This window comes from Tetrao urogallus (genome assembly GCF_951394365.1).
Source record: "Tetrao urogallus genome assembly, chromosome: 2".
NCBI classification, from domain to species: domain Eukaryota; kingdom Metazoa; phylum Chordata; class Aves; order Galliformes; family Phasianidae; genus Tetrao; species Tetrao urogallus.
The window spans coordinates 65,187,264-65,204,570 of NC_136814.1; the positions used below are offsets into that span (position 1 = coordinate 65,187,264).

The following is a 17,307-nucleotide window of genomic DNA, read 5'->3' on the forward strand; positions in this document are numbered from 1 at the left end:
TTCACTAACAATATGGATAGTGAAGTTGAGGGATAATTATCAAATCTGCAAATGACATCAAATGAAGGGCATCTGCAGGTACAATGAAATAGAACTGAAATTCAAAATTACCTGGGCATCCTCATCAGGTAATGTGAGCTAAACATAATTCAGGTTCATAAAAATTTTCATGAGGTAAATGATGCTCAAAAAACACCACAAGGTAAAAAAAAATAAAAAATAAAAAATTAGATAAATGAACACAAGAGGAGAATAATCTGTCAGCAGTTCTTCAGGAAGGGAACTGAAAGGCTAGCAGATCAAACTTCAGCACGTTCCAATAATGCCATCATATTGCAAAAACGATAATAGATGGGTCAATTCATAAGCTGTACGGTGTGATTTTCACAGCCTGCTCAGTGCTAGTAAAGCCTCAGCTGTATTGTTATGCCTATGCAGACATTACTCATTACTAAAGACATAGACTACCTGGACAGAACCCAAAATACAGATCTGGCAGTAAGCACAAGCTTTAAAGGCTTATATTGTAGAAAGATTTAAAAAATATATAAATACAAATGGTAAAATATGCCCTTCAACAAAGTCCGTCTGTAGTCAAATAACTGGATAGTATGTGCTTCCCACAATGGGTGTGAAGGCCAGAGCAAAGCAATGGGCCTAAGCTGCACCAAAGGACCTTCAGTTAGACATTAAAAAAGTTTTTCTGAATACAGAACAACTGCCAGCTGTCACAGATCAAAAGAGGCTATGGAGATTTTTAACACTAGTTAAGTTCTAGTTTGATATTAGATAAGCTATAAATTAGAGTTAGTACTACGATTCTTATTGTCCACCATTCAGTGATCTGATGGATGTATATAGCCCCACGTACATTCCTACTGGTTATTTACTGTAACTTGAAAACTGTTTTTTTGGGTTGTTGTTCTTGTTGTTAGTGGTTTTTTTGTTTGTTGGTCATTTTTAAACACACTCCAACTTGGTAAAACTCTGTAACATAATAATTCTTTTCAAATCATTGTAGCATTTACTAATGTGACAAAATGTTCTATCTAATTTGTGCTAAGGAATCAAGCAATACCATAACAACGGATCCTTTGCAAATAACCAGCTACAGGAAAATTCATTAATAATCACTGGTTATTAACACTGCATGCACTGAGCCTATTTAAAAAAAAAAAAAAAAAAAAAACCCTTTGACTAGTGGTTCTAAACACAATTATCACCGATTGCCAAAGCAGCTACGGGGAGGGAACCAACGAGCAAATAATGCTTAATAATAAGAAGCTAATACTTAATAATAGAAAGTTAATACTCAGTTCATACTTGAACTTGCAAGTTCGTACTTGTTTATAAAGCTAAACTGAAAACTTACAGAACGGGCTAATTTTGTTTAGCACACTTAAGTAAAACTGTAATACACGTCTGTGGCTACACATGCAGTTTAGCCTTTCCAAACTTAGAAGATAAACAGATCTGTTGTTGAGTCTTGTAGGAATAGACTGCTGACACCATAGGATTCAGCTGAGTGAAATCAAAACATTCTCAAGCCTTTATTCAGCTACCACATAACTCTGAGGGCATCTTCAAGACTTCAAGATTTAAGATCTACTTATGGATATGCTCACAATCACCTCAGCTTTGGCAGGGCTGACTGATGGGCCTGTCTCATTCTACTGGCAAACAAGGAGAAAAAGAAAACAAAGCAAATCTTCTCCAGATCATGGCCCAGATCATGATCATGAAAAATTCAATCAAGTAGTTGTATTTTTCTCTAAAACACAATAAAAAGAGGTCATAATGATAGTTTCTGCTACTCTTACAGAGATATAGCTCTTTATTATGCAGTTTTCTTTCCAGCCTGAAAGCAATCTGAAGTCATCTTTCTTTTTTCCTAGGAAATATTCTACTCAGCAGGACTTAAAATTTTACCTCAATTGGCAAAAAAGAAGCCGGAGAATAGAGCACAACTTGACAACTTGTGAAAACTAATTGGAAAAGGATGGATTTCAATATTTCCTCAAAGGTAAATGCAATACATGAAAAGAAATTCACAAGCCTGGATTTAGAGAGGATTTGAAGATGGTTTGTAGGCAGCACTTCCTGGAGCTGTCCACAACTAGACACCAAGCCCAGTCTGCATATGAGTGAAAGAAGGTTCTACTAAGCTTTAATCATTCGTTTTCTTTACTCTGTACAAGAACAGCACAAAATTAGTTGTGATGCCACAGGCGCGTGAAGAGTTTAATTCAGGTCAAGGTGCTTCAAGCACCCCAAAAAGACAAAAGACTGAGTTTACCAATAAAAATATATTTTTTTAAGTTTGCAATTTTATTTTCTGGGCTTTGAACTGTATCATTGTTTGATACAATTGGGTTATCCAAAAGATATACCAAGTAGCATGCTGATAGAGACTGATACAATAGGAATTAGAATGGAACTCAGACCTTACAATCTGCTTGTATTGCATAAACACAGGGAAATCTGCTTTGTTCCTCTCCTTCAACATCTTACTGTGTATACCTGAACACACCTGCTACCTAATGTATTTTTTGCAGTGAATTTTCATATACTTCTAGTGAAAAGCAAAATACACATACTTGACTTATTCTTTTCAGTTTCTACTCTTTTTGTAACTTATGATTTTTATCTTCCTCCATTGTGCACTTGGAAAACAGCTTAAATATCTTTTCATAACAAATAGTTTTTTTTTCTTTCCCATTCCCACCAACCACCCCCCAAAAAATCAAAAGTGGATATAATAGTCAAGAATTAGTACTGCCAGATCAACACTGAGGAATACTGGGAAAGAAATGGGTGCACAGGATAATTACAGAAGTGGATAAAGGGGGAAAAATTCACTAACCTGGGCAGTGAAACTGCAGCAGATGTTGAGATCTGAAGGGAAATAAATGCAAAGATTAGAAAAGCAAGTAAAGCATGGGGAGCCACTGAAGATTTAGGGTCTCAGAAATAACCTGCTTAATTACATAGGACTTTACAAAACCAGAGCCTTGCTACTCTTTCTGGGGAGACAGAAAAATGGTAGACAAAGTGGATGAGAAATGTAGTAGCACTAAAATCAACAGGTATAATTCTAACTTTCTCAGCTTACCTACAGTATAGAGAAAAATCTGTATGACACAACTATCTGTTGCTACTGAACATCATTTAATAGTTACTATCCTATCTTTACAAAACAGTTGAACAGTAACCTCTGTGAAATGAAAAATGTAGTAGTCTTCAGGCAAATGAGTGATGGAGATCTGAAGAAATCACAGAACCATAGAAATGAGTGGGCTTCTTCAACAGCAGCCAAGGAAAGTAAGTGAACATGGTGATGGAGGGTGAATTTTGTTTCCCCCAGTTTAATAGTAAAAAATCCAGACATGCTGATCAGAAATTAAACACTTTTTATACTTTTTTTTTTTTTAAATTTAAGCAGCAAATGTATGACTTAGTACAAGTGGTTCACAAAACGAAGACAATACTTACCTTACAAGAACTGAATTTCTTCAGGATGTGCTATGTGTATGTACTTTACTGTGGATGTGCATGTATTTTAAATGCTTTAAGTTGGCAGGTGTTTGGTTACTACAGTCCATTCAGTATATGTCATCCTTTTCACCATTCTTTGCACTCAAACGTAAGGACAGCTGCGTTTCTATTTGTCTCCATTATGAAATCCAGAGACACACGACTTTAAGGGAGAGGTGCTGGATTAGGACTGTGCACACAAAATGCACCACCTGAAGAGCTTCAGTTATTGCAAGGCATCTAACAACTATCTACCATGACTCCTTGAGCAGATTCACTTTCCACTGCAGAGAACACTACAGAACTGCCACCATAATGCAGAAATGATCACTCTAGCAAGAAAAGTAACTGAAACTTGTTTTTCATAAGAGTCTCATCTAGAGATGGCACTTCTGACAGTATTTAGGGAACACAATACCAGTAGGGTGTCCTTGAAGAATTGTGAAAATATCTGAAAGCAGTATTAAGAACAATGGCTTGGGTCCTGTGGACAGTCCTCCAACTACTATAGTGAGGTTCAACCCAACTCTCCTCTAGTTTGTGCAGATGCAGCAGCTGAGCTCTGGTTGGGAATATTCTGGGTGTTCACCATACCCTTGGTATAATGGCTATCTTTTCAAACGGGCAAAATGGAGAGACTGTTTATTCCTGAATAAACAAGGCCTTTCACAAACAGAATGCATAGAAGCAAAAACAGTTTTTGAAGTACATAGCAAGAATTCTGAACAAGTTTTTAGGAAAACTAAGTACAGAGGATCTCACAAGAGCTTGGCTTTTCTTTTCTGAGTTGATTGCACAAGATGTCTTTTACTGACAAGTGTAGTCCACATGTGAGCACTACATTGAATTTGCACAACAGATCCCTTCATGGCAGAGCAAAGCACAGCACTGCTACAGAGCTGAGAAACAGCAAGCCAAAATAGCTGTCTGGTGAAGAGCAGAGCTGAAGGTATCATACCGATTAATTTGAGAAGGCAGTCCCAGCAAAAAATAGTTGACTCACAGAAACTCAAGGATCTTATCCTACAGAGAGGAAGAATGAAGAGAAACCAAATCTGCTTTGCAACAAAAGCCTGCATCATCTCTGAACCACATCAGCAAGTCCTCCTGTTGGTTATGTTGTGTTCTTGAGGTGAAAAAAAAAAAACAAAACACCTTATTGCAGAAGAACAAGAACAAAGTGGATGTTCCAGCAAAACTTAGTACGTACAGACCAGACATCACTATCTTTGTACAAGGACATTATACATGTCTATAGCAATTAGATCCAGTAACTTCAATGTAACAAACAGAGATAATCTGGAGGCAGACTAGGCCACAAAGAGAAGATAACTGAGCTGTATGGGAACTGCTGAGTCACGGCCTGAACCTCTGATTAATCACCTGAGGCGAGCCATGAGTCAGCCAGAGGAGCAAAGGTGAAGGCAATTCACCTGTGCTGCCGGAATGGGTGGAGCCTGGCTCCACCCCTCTTAGACCTATTTAAGAGCTGGCTACCAGAGGGGAAAGATCTCTTCTGGAGATCATCTCTCTTGGTGTCTTCTGGTGAGCTCAGCTGAAGGGTAGGCTCTTCCACTTATTCTCTTTTGTGATCATTGTCTACCTTGCTTGATTCTCTCGATTATATTGTGATTACAACATCTTGATATCTGTTGATTAAACAACTATATTGCAATTATAGCATCTTGATTATACACTGAGCCTATTGGAGCCATGTGAATTTGTGATGAAGCCTAGAAGGTGAATAAGTTTGTTTATATGCATAAACAAGTACTTCACAGAGATTTCAACTATTTCCATGCACCTCTCCAGAATAAAAAACCTGGTCTTCATCGCTATGGTGTAAATTTTGAGCTCATATTAGCTTCCACTGAAAAGCAGATTGCCTATTTTATTTATTTATTTATTTTTATGTTTTCTGTTATATCCATAGCTTTAAAGCTTCCATAACTGCGGAAGTACTATGACCTTTCTCTCTGACTATAGTGATCATAGAAAATATGATTGCAGTAGGCCCAGAGATTGTCTAAGAGAACAGATTCTTGAAAGATAAAGGCAGTTTATGTTTTGGGGATACTGCCAGTGAGTTTCTTCTCCCAGTGAACTGCTCACTAGCACCATTGGCCTGCATGTCAGGAGGAGTTCCTTCACAGAAGCTTTCCACGGTCTTCCTGAACTTCGAGAAAACTGAAACAAATCCAGAAAAAAATACCTGTCCGTTGAACAGGCCAACTCTCAGCAATTCACTGCACTGGAAATATAGCCTGGCATGTGACAAAACAGGCGTGTGGCAAAAGGTACATTTTTGATGTTGCGTTTTGATCTGTAAGCCTGAACACAACCTAGAACTCAGTGAGATAACTATATACTTGCAAATGTGGAAACTCAAGTGCCTGCTATTAGTCTTCACTGCATCAAGGGAAAACGTGCGAATACCAAGGGTTTAAAAATCCCACCAGGCTCCTCAATCAGGCCTCTAAATACTTCATCACTAATTATTTTTTGTTAAGAAGATTCCATATTATCCAGGTACCTCAAAGACCTAGGTTATAATCCTTGAAGCTGTCAATAAATGACAAGGATCCTGTTCTGCCAATGTACTGACTACATTCTAAGGAACATGTGGAAGTGTAATGGAAATGTGGAATCCTGAAAGCTAAGACAGAAGAACCAATCTCTTCGCTACAGGCTGCAGATGAACAGGTCTCCCCAAACTTTCTGAGAAGGGAACGATTTCTTATTTCCCAGGAAACTTCCTACTGTAAATGGTGTCATTGGAAGGACAGCTGAAAGACCACAGGGAAGTAATGCCCTGAAAATAAGTGACATCCAGATGAAAGAGAGGCCAAAGTGACTATGCATCCTGGCTGGGTAATGCTCACTGAAGCCCTCAAAATGGGCTAAGCAGTCTCCATAAGACAACATGGCAAGTCACAATCTGTCACAGCTGTTTTGAACTGAGCAGAGCAGCAGATTCAAGAATGCAGCCTTTCAAGAATGTCTATCGTCACTGGCACTTTTTCCCAGCCATTCCTGAGGTCTATAAAAAGAAAAGGCTGAATTGACTCTCTTTGTGCAACGTATGCATCAAGTCTCCTCTGTTGTTTTTGTTTGAAATGCAGTATTCCTTGTTTTCATATAAAAAAAAGTATAGTAACGGGAAATATGCGCTACAGTATGTATTTATTTCATGATGAAAAACAGGGTCTCTGTTTTTACAGTGATTATAGCCATACAAATTGTTCACTAGTGGCTGCCAGGCCTATTCAGACACTACCCCTTCACTCCATTGTTGCATGGTTTCCCCACAAATCTGAGAAGCAGTTTATCAGCAGAGAAAGTGAATGTCATCTTCCAGTAACATGGGGTGCTGGCAGAACACAAGTCTGTTCCTAACAACAGCGCTGCGGCTGCAGTTTCTTTTTTTCAGAACACCTTTCAGCTGGCCAGCTGCTTTGAAGCCTCACATTTTTATTTTGTGGTGGGCTTTCTTTTCCAATACAGTTGATGAAAATCTGAGAGCAGAATCCAAATTGCTGCTTTGTTTCTCAGTGGTAGTTTCTAGAAACTGAAGCAATATCTACCTAAGTTCTAGGAACCAGGTCTGCACTCTCGTTTGCATGTTCTTTGAAGGTTAGCTGAACCAATTCCTGGTATGTACAAATTCATAAAAGAAAAAAAATCTTCAGTACCTTATCTACTGAAGGGAATCAATCCAGTATTTAAATCTGCCTCTCAAAACAGATTCTCCTAGGGAATATGTTGGAAAAAACAGCCAGGTACACATATTTTAGTTCTTAAACATAAAGCACACAGATACATGCATTCCACATAGCTGCTGCTAACCAGAAGTCTTTACATATGCAAGTATGTACCCACCACAGAATACAAATGTGGATAAGCATCAAAATATAAAGTCAGATTTACAACCTTGAATTAAGAAACAGGAAACAAAGCAGGGTGAGAAATACTGAGAGCTCTGTTTCCTGAGCTATTCTGAAATATTAAGAGTACAGACAGTGTTACGGTAGCATTCACATTCAGAATGCAGTTCTGCATCCAACCATATAATCATATTTAACCCATCAGCCTAATTTTCAAACAGACTTGGCCATTCTTTAGGAGCACACATTTCCTTTATTAATAAAAGGTTTGGGACTTCAAAAGGTAATTCAATCAATATGCATTTTTATTGTTGCCTACAATCCTTTTTTTGCTTTGTTGCTTTATCGTTGTTGTTGTTATTGTACAACAAGTAATAAATACTTGCACTACTTTCTTGAATTATTTAATTATTCAACTTATTTTTTCATTCTACATTTGAAACTCATGGCTGAAGGCATTAAAAAAAGACAACCTCTCATTACCAACAAGAGGCACTCAATAAAAGTAACTGCTACACAGAACTACGTTTTGTTTTGAAATGGAGGTGATGGGGATACTGTGGACATCTCAAGACAAATTACTGCGGGACTGAAACATTGCGCAGAAAGAGTTAAGATGGTATTCTCAGTGCTATCAGTGTTCCTCACACTGGCTGACTTATTGCTGTCAAAACACAACACAGTATTTAGCCACATTTTTTGTAAACGTGTCACAACTGATACATAAGTAAATTCATACTGAATTGAACCTACCTTGTAAGAGATTATACAACAGCACCCATTAAGTAGCATTTCTTTCCACTCTGCTGAACAATGTACAAAAAGCAAGAGCATTCCTTTTAAACTACCTACCATATTATATTGAACTTTAAAAAGAGTCAACCCAACAAGCTCCTCAGTATTAACAGTGTACAACAAGGAGATACTTTTCAAAAAAACTGAGAGAACAGCACTGAAATACATTATATTAGCCTAGGATTCCTGAAGAACAAAAATATTTTATTTCTTTGGAGAACAAGCATGGTACAAGGAGTGGCAGAGCAACTAGGTGCGTTTTCTTTCAGTTATACTTAATACTCAGATGTACAGAATCATTTCCTCGAACGAGATAGTTTGCATTAAAATAACTTGGAAAGAAGCTTTTACATTAATCTGAGAGATTTCTATTGTGGACACAATTTAAAACGGAATGGGCTAAACTAGAATTGCACTGAATAACTGCTGAATAACTGTTAAGAATGAATTTAAAACTGAGAAGCATCATAGCCGTGTGGTTTAGTAATCCCATGAACTATCAACTTCCTAATCAACAATCCTAATCAACAACTATAAGAATTCCCCTAGCCCAATTCCTTTAATTATATGGAATAGGACATCCACTAACAAAATCTGGCACAAATAAGCTGAATTTTTAAATTTTTTTTTTCCTCTCCTGAAAAGGCCAAAAGCCAACATGCTGCCTGTTTCAAAATTCAGCAGATGGCTGCGAGTCAGGTACTGGTAAATCCATACCAGCTAGCACAGTATAGAACTTGCTCATTTGCTCAGTTTTAGTTAGAGCATAGTTCTTGGGCAAGTTCTTTTCCCTGGTTTTAACAGACATTTACTCTACCAAGCAAATACAGAGAAGCTAATTAAAATTATGAAAACCTGTCTATTTCTCTTATTCTAAAACCTGAAATAAACTTGCATTTGTTTTTCACTACAAGCCTCACAACTTGCATCCTCCATCCCAGTGTGCTTCAGAAACACAGAAAAAGCAGACATCAGGTTTGGCCTCAGCAGCAATCAAAAAACTTGTCTGGGAACATCAGGCTCTCTGTAGTGCCAAGGCAGTAGACAGCAGCCAAGAAGTGCCTACAGCACACCAAGTCTGCTAAATCCAGGTCCCATGGCTCAGCTGGTGGCACAATTGGCAGGGACCGTGCCTGCTTTGCCATGTGGTCAAGGGCTCCCGTCACACTGACAGAAGTGCTGCTCAGGGAAGGAAAAATGAGACTTGACACGTATGGAAACCAGGGCTTGAGGGCACTGAGGTAGGAGGAGGGAAGAAACAGGCCAGGCATCCCAGACAAGATGTTTTAATGGAAGCCTGGGAGAACTACCAGATGCAGAAACTGGCTCAAGAAGTTCCAGTTGGTGTTTTGAGATTCACAGAAATGAAGCTGAAATTCTGATAGGAAGCACACAGGTAGAGAAGATGGCTAGTCATGGCTTTCAAGTCAGGAAAAAAGGAGACCCTGTTGCTACTTTTAGGAGAACAATTCACAACTTCACCTCTGAATCTTTCCCAGAGCACCACATTTAGATTTGTCTTCCTAAGGCACTTGCAACTAGCTGCCTAGCAGGCTGGATTTTGCTGGCCACTCTCAATAGCAAAAAGTTTTATCATATTAAGTTGTTGGTTGTTCAAATGGCAAATCCTTTTTCCACTATTGCATAAAATTTAAAAATACACAGTAAACAATGTGACAATAGTAATTTTCATTTCCTAAAGCTGAGTAAAGTAAGCGGTGATTCTGTAGATGGACTAACCAAAAGTTACTTTTTTCTTAGCCTTCAACTTATCTGGTGCACTTGGAAGTCTATAAAATACATTTTTATCAAAAGCGTACAAAATAAGCTTAAAAACCAATCCATAAATATCTAATGGATTTAAAGCTTTTGTGTTGAAAGGCAGAATTCATGCTGTTCCCTTACAGGGGCATTTTCCAGTACTCACATTCAGATTTTCAAAATACAGATCCACAGAGACTTTCTGAGGTTTCAGGGAGTTCTCCAGGAATACAGCAACAGTCAGCAGGTCAGGCTTGATGGTTGGACTTTATGATCCTGAAGGTGTTTTCCAACCCAGAGAATTCCACAATTCTATACATCATTGCTCGTCAGCAAATACTTCACTTAATCATACTTTCATAAAAATAAATTCGTCTTTCAAGAATCCAGTTCAAAAAAAAATACCTTTTGAAATTGAGTCATAGGGAAAAGTATATGTTTGGTTCTAACAGCTGACCTGAATTCTTGAGTGAGTTCATGTACAGGTATAGAAATTATGTTTTAGCTGTGAGAACACTCCCATTCTTTAAATCTCAAGCAGCATGTTTACTGACAACTATATCACCACGTTTACCACATCAGCGATTTCAACTTCTTAATTCTGTCACAAACATTACATTAAAAACAGCCTCCATCAAATTGTTTCATACACTGGAGCTAAATTTTGCAACCAGAATTTCTGCCAATCTGATACGGGGGAAAAATAATAACCAACACTTCTACTTGTACGGTCTTGTTCTTCAATTCTCTAGAAACACGAACAGCTGTATCTAATACCTACTAGCATTCTTGACTGCATTAGGCAAAGTACTGCCAGGAGGCCAAGAGAAGTGATCCTTTCCCTCCAGAGAGGCTGCACCTGGAGCACTGTGTCCAGTTCTGGACCCTCCATTAGAAGAGAGATCTGGACATAACGGAGACAGTCCAGTGGAGGGCTGGCAGGATGCTGAAAGGACTGGAGGACTTCTCCTACGATGACAGGCTGAGAGAGCTGGGTCTGCTCAGCCTGGAAGAGGCTCAGAGGGACCTCATCAACATCTATAAATACCTGAAGGGAGGATGCGAAGCGGACGAAACCGGGCTCTTTTCAGTGATGCCCAATGTCAGGACAAAGGGCCATGTACACTAGCTAGAGCATAGGAGCTTCTGTCTGAACACCAGGAAGAACTTCTGTGCTGGTGACAGGGCACTGCCTGGAGAGGCTGTGGGGTCTCCTCCTTAGAGATCTTCAAAGGCCACCTGGATGTGGGCCTGGGCACCCTGCTGTGGGTGTCACTGCTTGAGCAGAGGTTGGACCAGATGGGACCCTTCACACCTCAGCTATGCTGTAATTCTCTAATGCTTGCTCTACAACACATCCCTTTGAGCATTTTAAATCAGAACATTTCTATACAGAATTAACAAAAAAATACAAGTTGTCACAACAGACAAGTCATCTATTGGAATTAAACTATTTCAAAGAACTATTCATTCTTTCATTGAATAAGATCTACATACCATTAAAAACTAAGTCAAACTACTACCCATAAATAAAAGTCAGTTTATACCTTTTCAAATGTCTTTTTTTAACAGTTAAACATTTTTAAACCTTTCTGTAGAAGTCAAAATTGAGAACAAGGAACTAAAAATTTAACTGGCTTCCACTACTAGTTTTGATTAGAGCCCTGGAATCTCTTTATTACAGACAGCACCAGAATTAATTTCATGTTTCTCCCTGGTTTTGTTTCAGCTGGGTGGAATTATATTCTTCAGAGTATCTGGTATGCTATTATGGCTTTGTTGTAGGAGAAAAATACTGTTGATAACACAGCAATGTTTATATAGCTGCCGCTAAGCAGTGTTATACAGAGCCAAGGCCATTTACAGCGAAGGTCCCAAGGAGCTGGGAGCAAAGAGAATAAGGACAGCTAACTTAAACTTGCCAAAGAGATATTCCATAGCACATGCAGAAGGAGTTTTAAAGGGGATGGAAGTTCATTGCTCTCTTCTGCTGTTTGAGGGACTAGCTGAGCACTGCTTGGTGGGTAGTGAGCAACTGCTCATGCATCACTTCTTACATACATTCATATATACAGACATAACTATTATGCTTTTCATTTTCACCTAGTAAATAATTTTATCTCATCCTCTGAGTTCTACTTTTTATTTTTTTTCCCAATTCTCTCCCCCATCACACTGGGAACGTGGGCAGTAAGCAAAACAGAACACTCCCCAAAACTACTTTGACTTAAATATTGCTTCCTATCAATGATTGCTTTCTTAGTCCAATATACAAAATGGAACGACTGTGCGCATCATATGAAGAAAAAAAAGAAGTGCACTTACCAAGTGAACATAAGGCACAAAGTATCCAAAAAGTGCAGCAGGAATCCCCAAAGCCCAGATTCGATAACTCATGACTTTGAAAACGGAGAAATTGAAAACCTTTTTTTCAGGAGGAAATCTGAACTTGCCCTTCTTTTCTCCTTCGTCTTTGGTGTTGGAAACAAGAGGTTTGTACGTAAAGCCAGCCAGAAACAGAATAAACATGAGGATGCACAGGACCCGTAATGTGTTGAACAGGCCAACAGAATCAATCAGAACTCTCAAGAGGAAGGGCAGAGATACAGTGAACAAGCTGCTTCCTGCAGTCACGATGCCATTTACTAGTCCAAGGCGTTTCTTGAAATAGTGCCCAAGAATGACCAAAGATGGCTGGTAAGCAAATGAGCAGCCACAGGCAAATAATATTCCATAGGTGAAGTACAGAGGTTCAATGGTGCTGTATTAAAAATAAAAAATAGGAAAAAAAATTGTAAAACAATGCATGCTCACATTCAGATACCACACAGAAGTGTTTTTCCAATTAATTGACATATTTTCAGAAATGAGCTAAGAGTTTGTATGTGGTTGCTCCAAAAGTAATGTGTCCTGTTTGGAATTTCCATGGAAACTACAAGTGCAAAGAGACAACAACACTATTTGATAAAGCAAATTTTCAGCTACAAAACACTCTTTGTCAACATAGTCACGACCATTAGCCAATTTATATGGATGAGCTGATTGGGACTCTTCATTTTGTGTTGTGACGGCTGTGCATGGCTGTCTGGAACGTGGCTTGTCCTTCACATTGCTCTCACCATGGCTGAAATGCTTCACCCACAGCCTCACTGTGCTCAATCCACTGTTTGGTCTCCATCAACATTCAGCAAACATTGATGAATGTCAACGGGTGCCATTTTTTCCATGTGGATGAATTCAGTGACACATCTTTGCTTCATACACACTTCTTCTATGTCGGGCACCATATTGTCAGACTGCCCTTCTGCTGCCATCACACGACAAAAAAATGTAATGGAATATTGGTGGGAAGGTTCAATTTTACTGCCACAACCCGAACATTCACCTCTGATGTTGTGGACCAATATAATAAAATAGGAGGCATTACTTTCAGAGCAGCCTTATACTACCAGTGTAAATGCTTTCTGTAGTGGTTTTCAGCACAGGATGCCATCTGCCAATATTCCTCTACACCAGAGTATGACAATGCACTTTGCAAGTTTCCCATGCCATTTTAGAAATTCTTAGAACATAGAATTTGATTCACAGGTCTCACACCAGGAACTGAGAATTTACATGTTACTGTGCGAAAGAATGCATTTGCAATATTACTGTTTCTTTCTGCACTAAACTATCAATTTTAAAATTTGATTATATTTAAATTAGCCAAAAGAAACAACTAATTACTTCAGTCAATGGAAAAATATCAAAGAAACTAAAATCAGAATTTATGAGAGAAAGAATATAATACAGTAAGAACACAGAACTTCTTCTTCCTTCTGTGGATCCAAACACTTTGCAGTATGACACACATTGAAAAATATTTTTCCTGCATTACAAATAATCTTATGTCTCAGCTTCCTAAGAGATAAAACTTGTATTACATATGGAACAAGCAGTAAATCATATTTACATTCATCTGCTGTATGAAATATTACTGTTAAAACACTTCTATATCTGAACTATACTCCCTCAATTAACTGATAATATCAACATAAGTCATTTGATAGTGTGCGTAACATAATGAAATACTAAGAATGCACATTAACTTGGAATGTATTTTAACAAGAATTCATCTCTCATCCCAAGCTCACGACTGCTCCTCTAAAACAGAATTCTAAAAAAGCTACATCTTTAAAGCCTGTAAAAATTTTTGTTTGCACCTTCTGTGGTGTTTTTCCAGTGGAAATCAAAGAAATACAGAAGGATGGCAGCATTTTCTTCAAAAAAAAGAAATACCTTTCCTTTTAATTTACAATAATGAAGTTCTTGTAGTATTTAGCAGTTACCACAAGACTGTGCTACATGGGGATGAAGAAGAACTTTTTCCAGTACGTATTCTTTCAGTTTGCACCTCAAATGTGATGGCAATCCTCTGGAAACATATCAGACAGAAGGTGTTGTTTTGTTTGCTTTAAATAAAATGTATTAATCTAAATCTTTACACTTAGATTAACTAAAAACAAAAGTATTAAAAAAAAAATGGAAACATGTTTATGTAACAAGACAGTTTCCTTTTCCATGAATATTATTTATTCCCAGAATAAATAAAAACACTAGCCTCAGCACCTAAATCAAGACTATTTTCCTATAAACTTGTGATACGTTTTCACATTAGGGGACATACGCCCAAAGTAGGGGTGTTAGTTCAAGATAGCAGCATGCAGCACTGATATCCATCCATGCAGATAACAGACAGCTCACATATGTCTGGTTCAGAGCACAGGCACAGAAAACACTTTCACAAGCCTGTTGATATTGATAGAAAGTGTAGAAATAGAAATTGGTATTTCTACATAGAAAACTCTTCTGAATTCTGCTCTACGCTCTGCTAAGGATAGAAAAGGCAGACTGAGGACTAGAAATAAATGCAGCTTATTTTCCTGCTATTTCTTACCCTATCTTCACTAACTGGTTTCTGCAGATGACTAAAATCGGAGAGTAAGTTTCCTGTTTCCTCATCTTCTACTATGCATGCCTCTCAAACTTCTTAGGATTTGTTCTGCAAAAATTATAGAAAATGAAGTATAACGTGGAGGGAAGACAAACACTCCACTACTGTGGAGTTCAATTCAATAGAGACTTCCTCACAGTAAGCCCTAAGGATCCATCATTACACCAATGTTTTTGCTATCTTAACATTTGGCAGCTAGACTGGTAAGAATAGAAGGAAACTTTGAATTTGACTAGAACACCAACATCTCCCTGGAGGTTACCACATCGTTTTGCTATTGATAAGCTTATACAGAGCGGCTCCTCATAAATAGGATGTGCTGTTATGAGGTTACATTACATCTTACAAACAACTTTTGAATTTGAAAGCACCGCTTTTGATTATTCACGGTAGTCACAGCTAGAAAAACAGCAATAGAACAATGTCTTCAGCTATAAGATAAAGTAGCATTACTTATTCCTTCGTATTCAGTTGATGGGAGGATCAGCATAAAACTGATAGAAGTACTTTGAATGTAATTTAAAAAGATTGTTTTTACCTTACAAAAGAACTTGACAGGAGTCCAACAAAACCTAATGCAGCTCCAGTAACAGCAACTTTTCGGCAACCAAACAGGTCTGTGAATATGCTGACTATTGGAGAACAGAAGAAGACCATTCCCATAGACAGTGAGCTCACCCATGCTGCAGAACAGAAAAAGACAGCACATTTTAGAAGATCGCACAATTTAAGCTGTCAGCAACTACCTGTTCTAATTGAGAACCGCATCATGCTATGTGTTTAAATATCTTTACCTAACACAGTACAAATGAAAACCCTGACCAATTCACATGATCAAGTAATTTAGATTTCATCAGCTCCAAGAATACAACTGACTTTAGTCGTAAAAAATAAATAAATAAAATATTTTTAAACACATTTACTCCACCAGGGACTAAGCTAGAATTCACACTAATGACCAGGCCATTAACGACAACTTGTAGATACAGATAATTCCACATTCTTTCTGAAATTTATGAGCACATTTCACTTGATATACCTTTATACTTTTTTTCAACCTTCAACGGCTAAGTTTGCTGAAAAGTTTAACAAATGTTTTATTTAATTGCACAGATCTTGATCAAGCTGGAGCTTTATAAACATTGCTTAACCTATAGTTCTTTGTTTATCAGTGAGTCTTTAGATAATAAAGACTTAATCCAGGTAAGTATACTAAAGTTAAACACTTCTCTGGCTGAATAACAAACTACAGTATCTTCAAGTACGTTAAGTGTAAGACTGATTAATTTTAAATTAAAAATCAACTTTCTTTTTCACTTTGTGCAGGTATTCAAAAGGCATCATTTACCAGCTATCATGTAGTCATTCTTTCAAACACACATTAGTGATGTATCAACCAAGAATTCTCCCAGGTCATAAAGGTAAGATATTTAGAGACATAAATAAGTCTGTTATATCTCTTCAGGAAAAAAAATTGGCCTACTGGCTAATGAAAAAAAGCTGCTGAGGCAAGACACATAAAAAAATATTTTAACTTGTTTCTGAATTGTATGGAAGATAAAAGAGCTCTTTCCATCTGGAATAGGTTTGAATTCCTGTAACTGGGATTTTACTTAGATTATCTTTGCTAGTGACAGTTAGATAAACAATGATGATTTGGTGACAAAGGCAAATAACATTATCTGAAAAAATAAAACTCAACCAACAGACCTAAGGAGGAATATTTGGAAGCGGATACACCGATATCATGCTTTAGAAGTAGTTGCTGAAGTGCCTATGAGACATGGTCTGGGCACTACGAAGACCCCATGTGCTAGGCACTGAAATAAAGAGTGAAACAAACAAGCAAACAAAAGTACTGTTTCTTCAAAAGCATTTAGAACGTAAATGAAAGACAAAAGAACAGCGGGTTAGAGACAAACAGGAATGAGAATATATGAAATAAAACCTTCCTTTTAGGAAAAACAATGATTTCGATGAACTGCGACCTGTTTTGAACAGTTTGTTGTTTATTGAGAATGTGAAAAACACCACGGAGTTTCAAGGAACGATCTGTAGAAGAACGAGGTACTTTTCATGGGTAGCTGCTGCATTTGCTGATTAGCCCAGACTCCAAAGCCCTGTCAACCCTGCACTCTGTGACATTAAGTTTCAGGGCTGTGCAAAGGAAGAGCGGGCAACACTGAGTGAAACAAAGCCCCTGAGACACTGAAAGGAAAGGACACTGGAAGAGTTTAACTTGTATAAGGGCACGGACCACATTGCTTCATAGCCCCGTGTAAGAGTGCAGCAGTTCTAATTTCCAATCAGCACAGGCTGTGTGATTCATGCAGCATTCTC

At 37.9% G+C, this 17,307-nt stretch overlaps 1 protein-coding gene across 1 annotated transcript in view; it reads right to left on the minus strand.

Moving 5' to 3' along the window:
• SLC16A10 (solute carrier family 16 member 10) overlaps positions 1–17,307 on the minus strand; it is a gene marked incomplete at both ends in the record, with an annotated part of 60,727 nt that overhangs the window by 9,188 nt on the left and 34,232 nt on the right. Inside the window, 2 exons of the mRNA XM_079549889.1 lie at positions 12,300–12,735; positions 15,506–15,650. Coding sequence (XP_079406015.1) covers positions 12,300–12,735; positions 15,506–15,650 — 581 coding nt within the window. The remainder of the gene's footprint in view (positions 1–12,299; positions 12,736–15,505; positions 15,651–17,307) is intronic.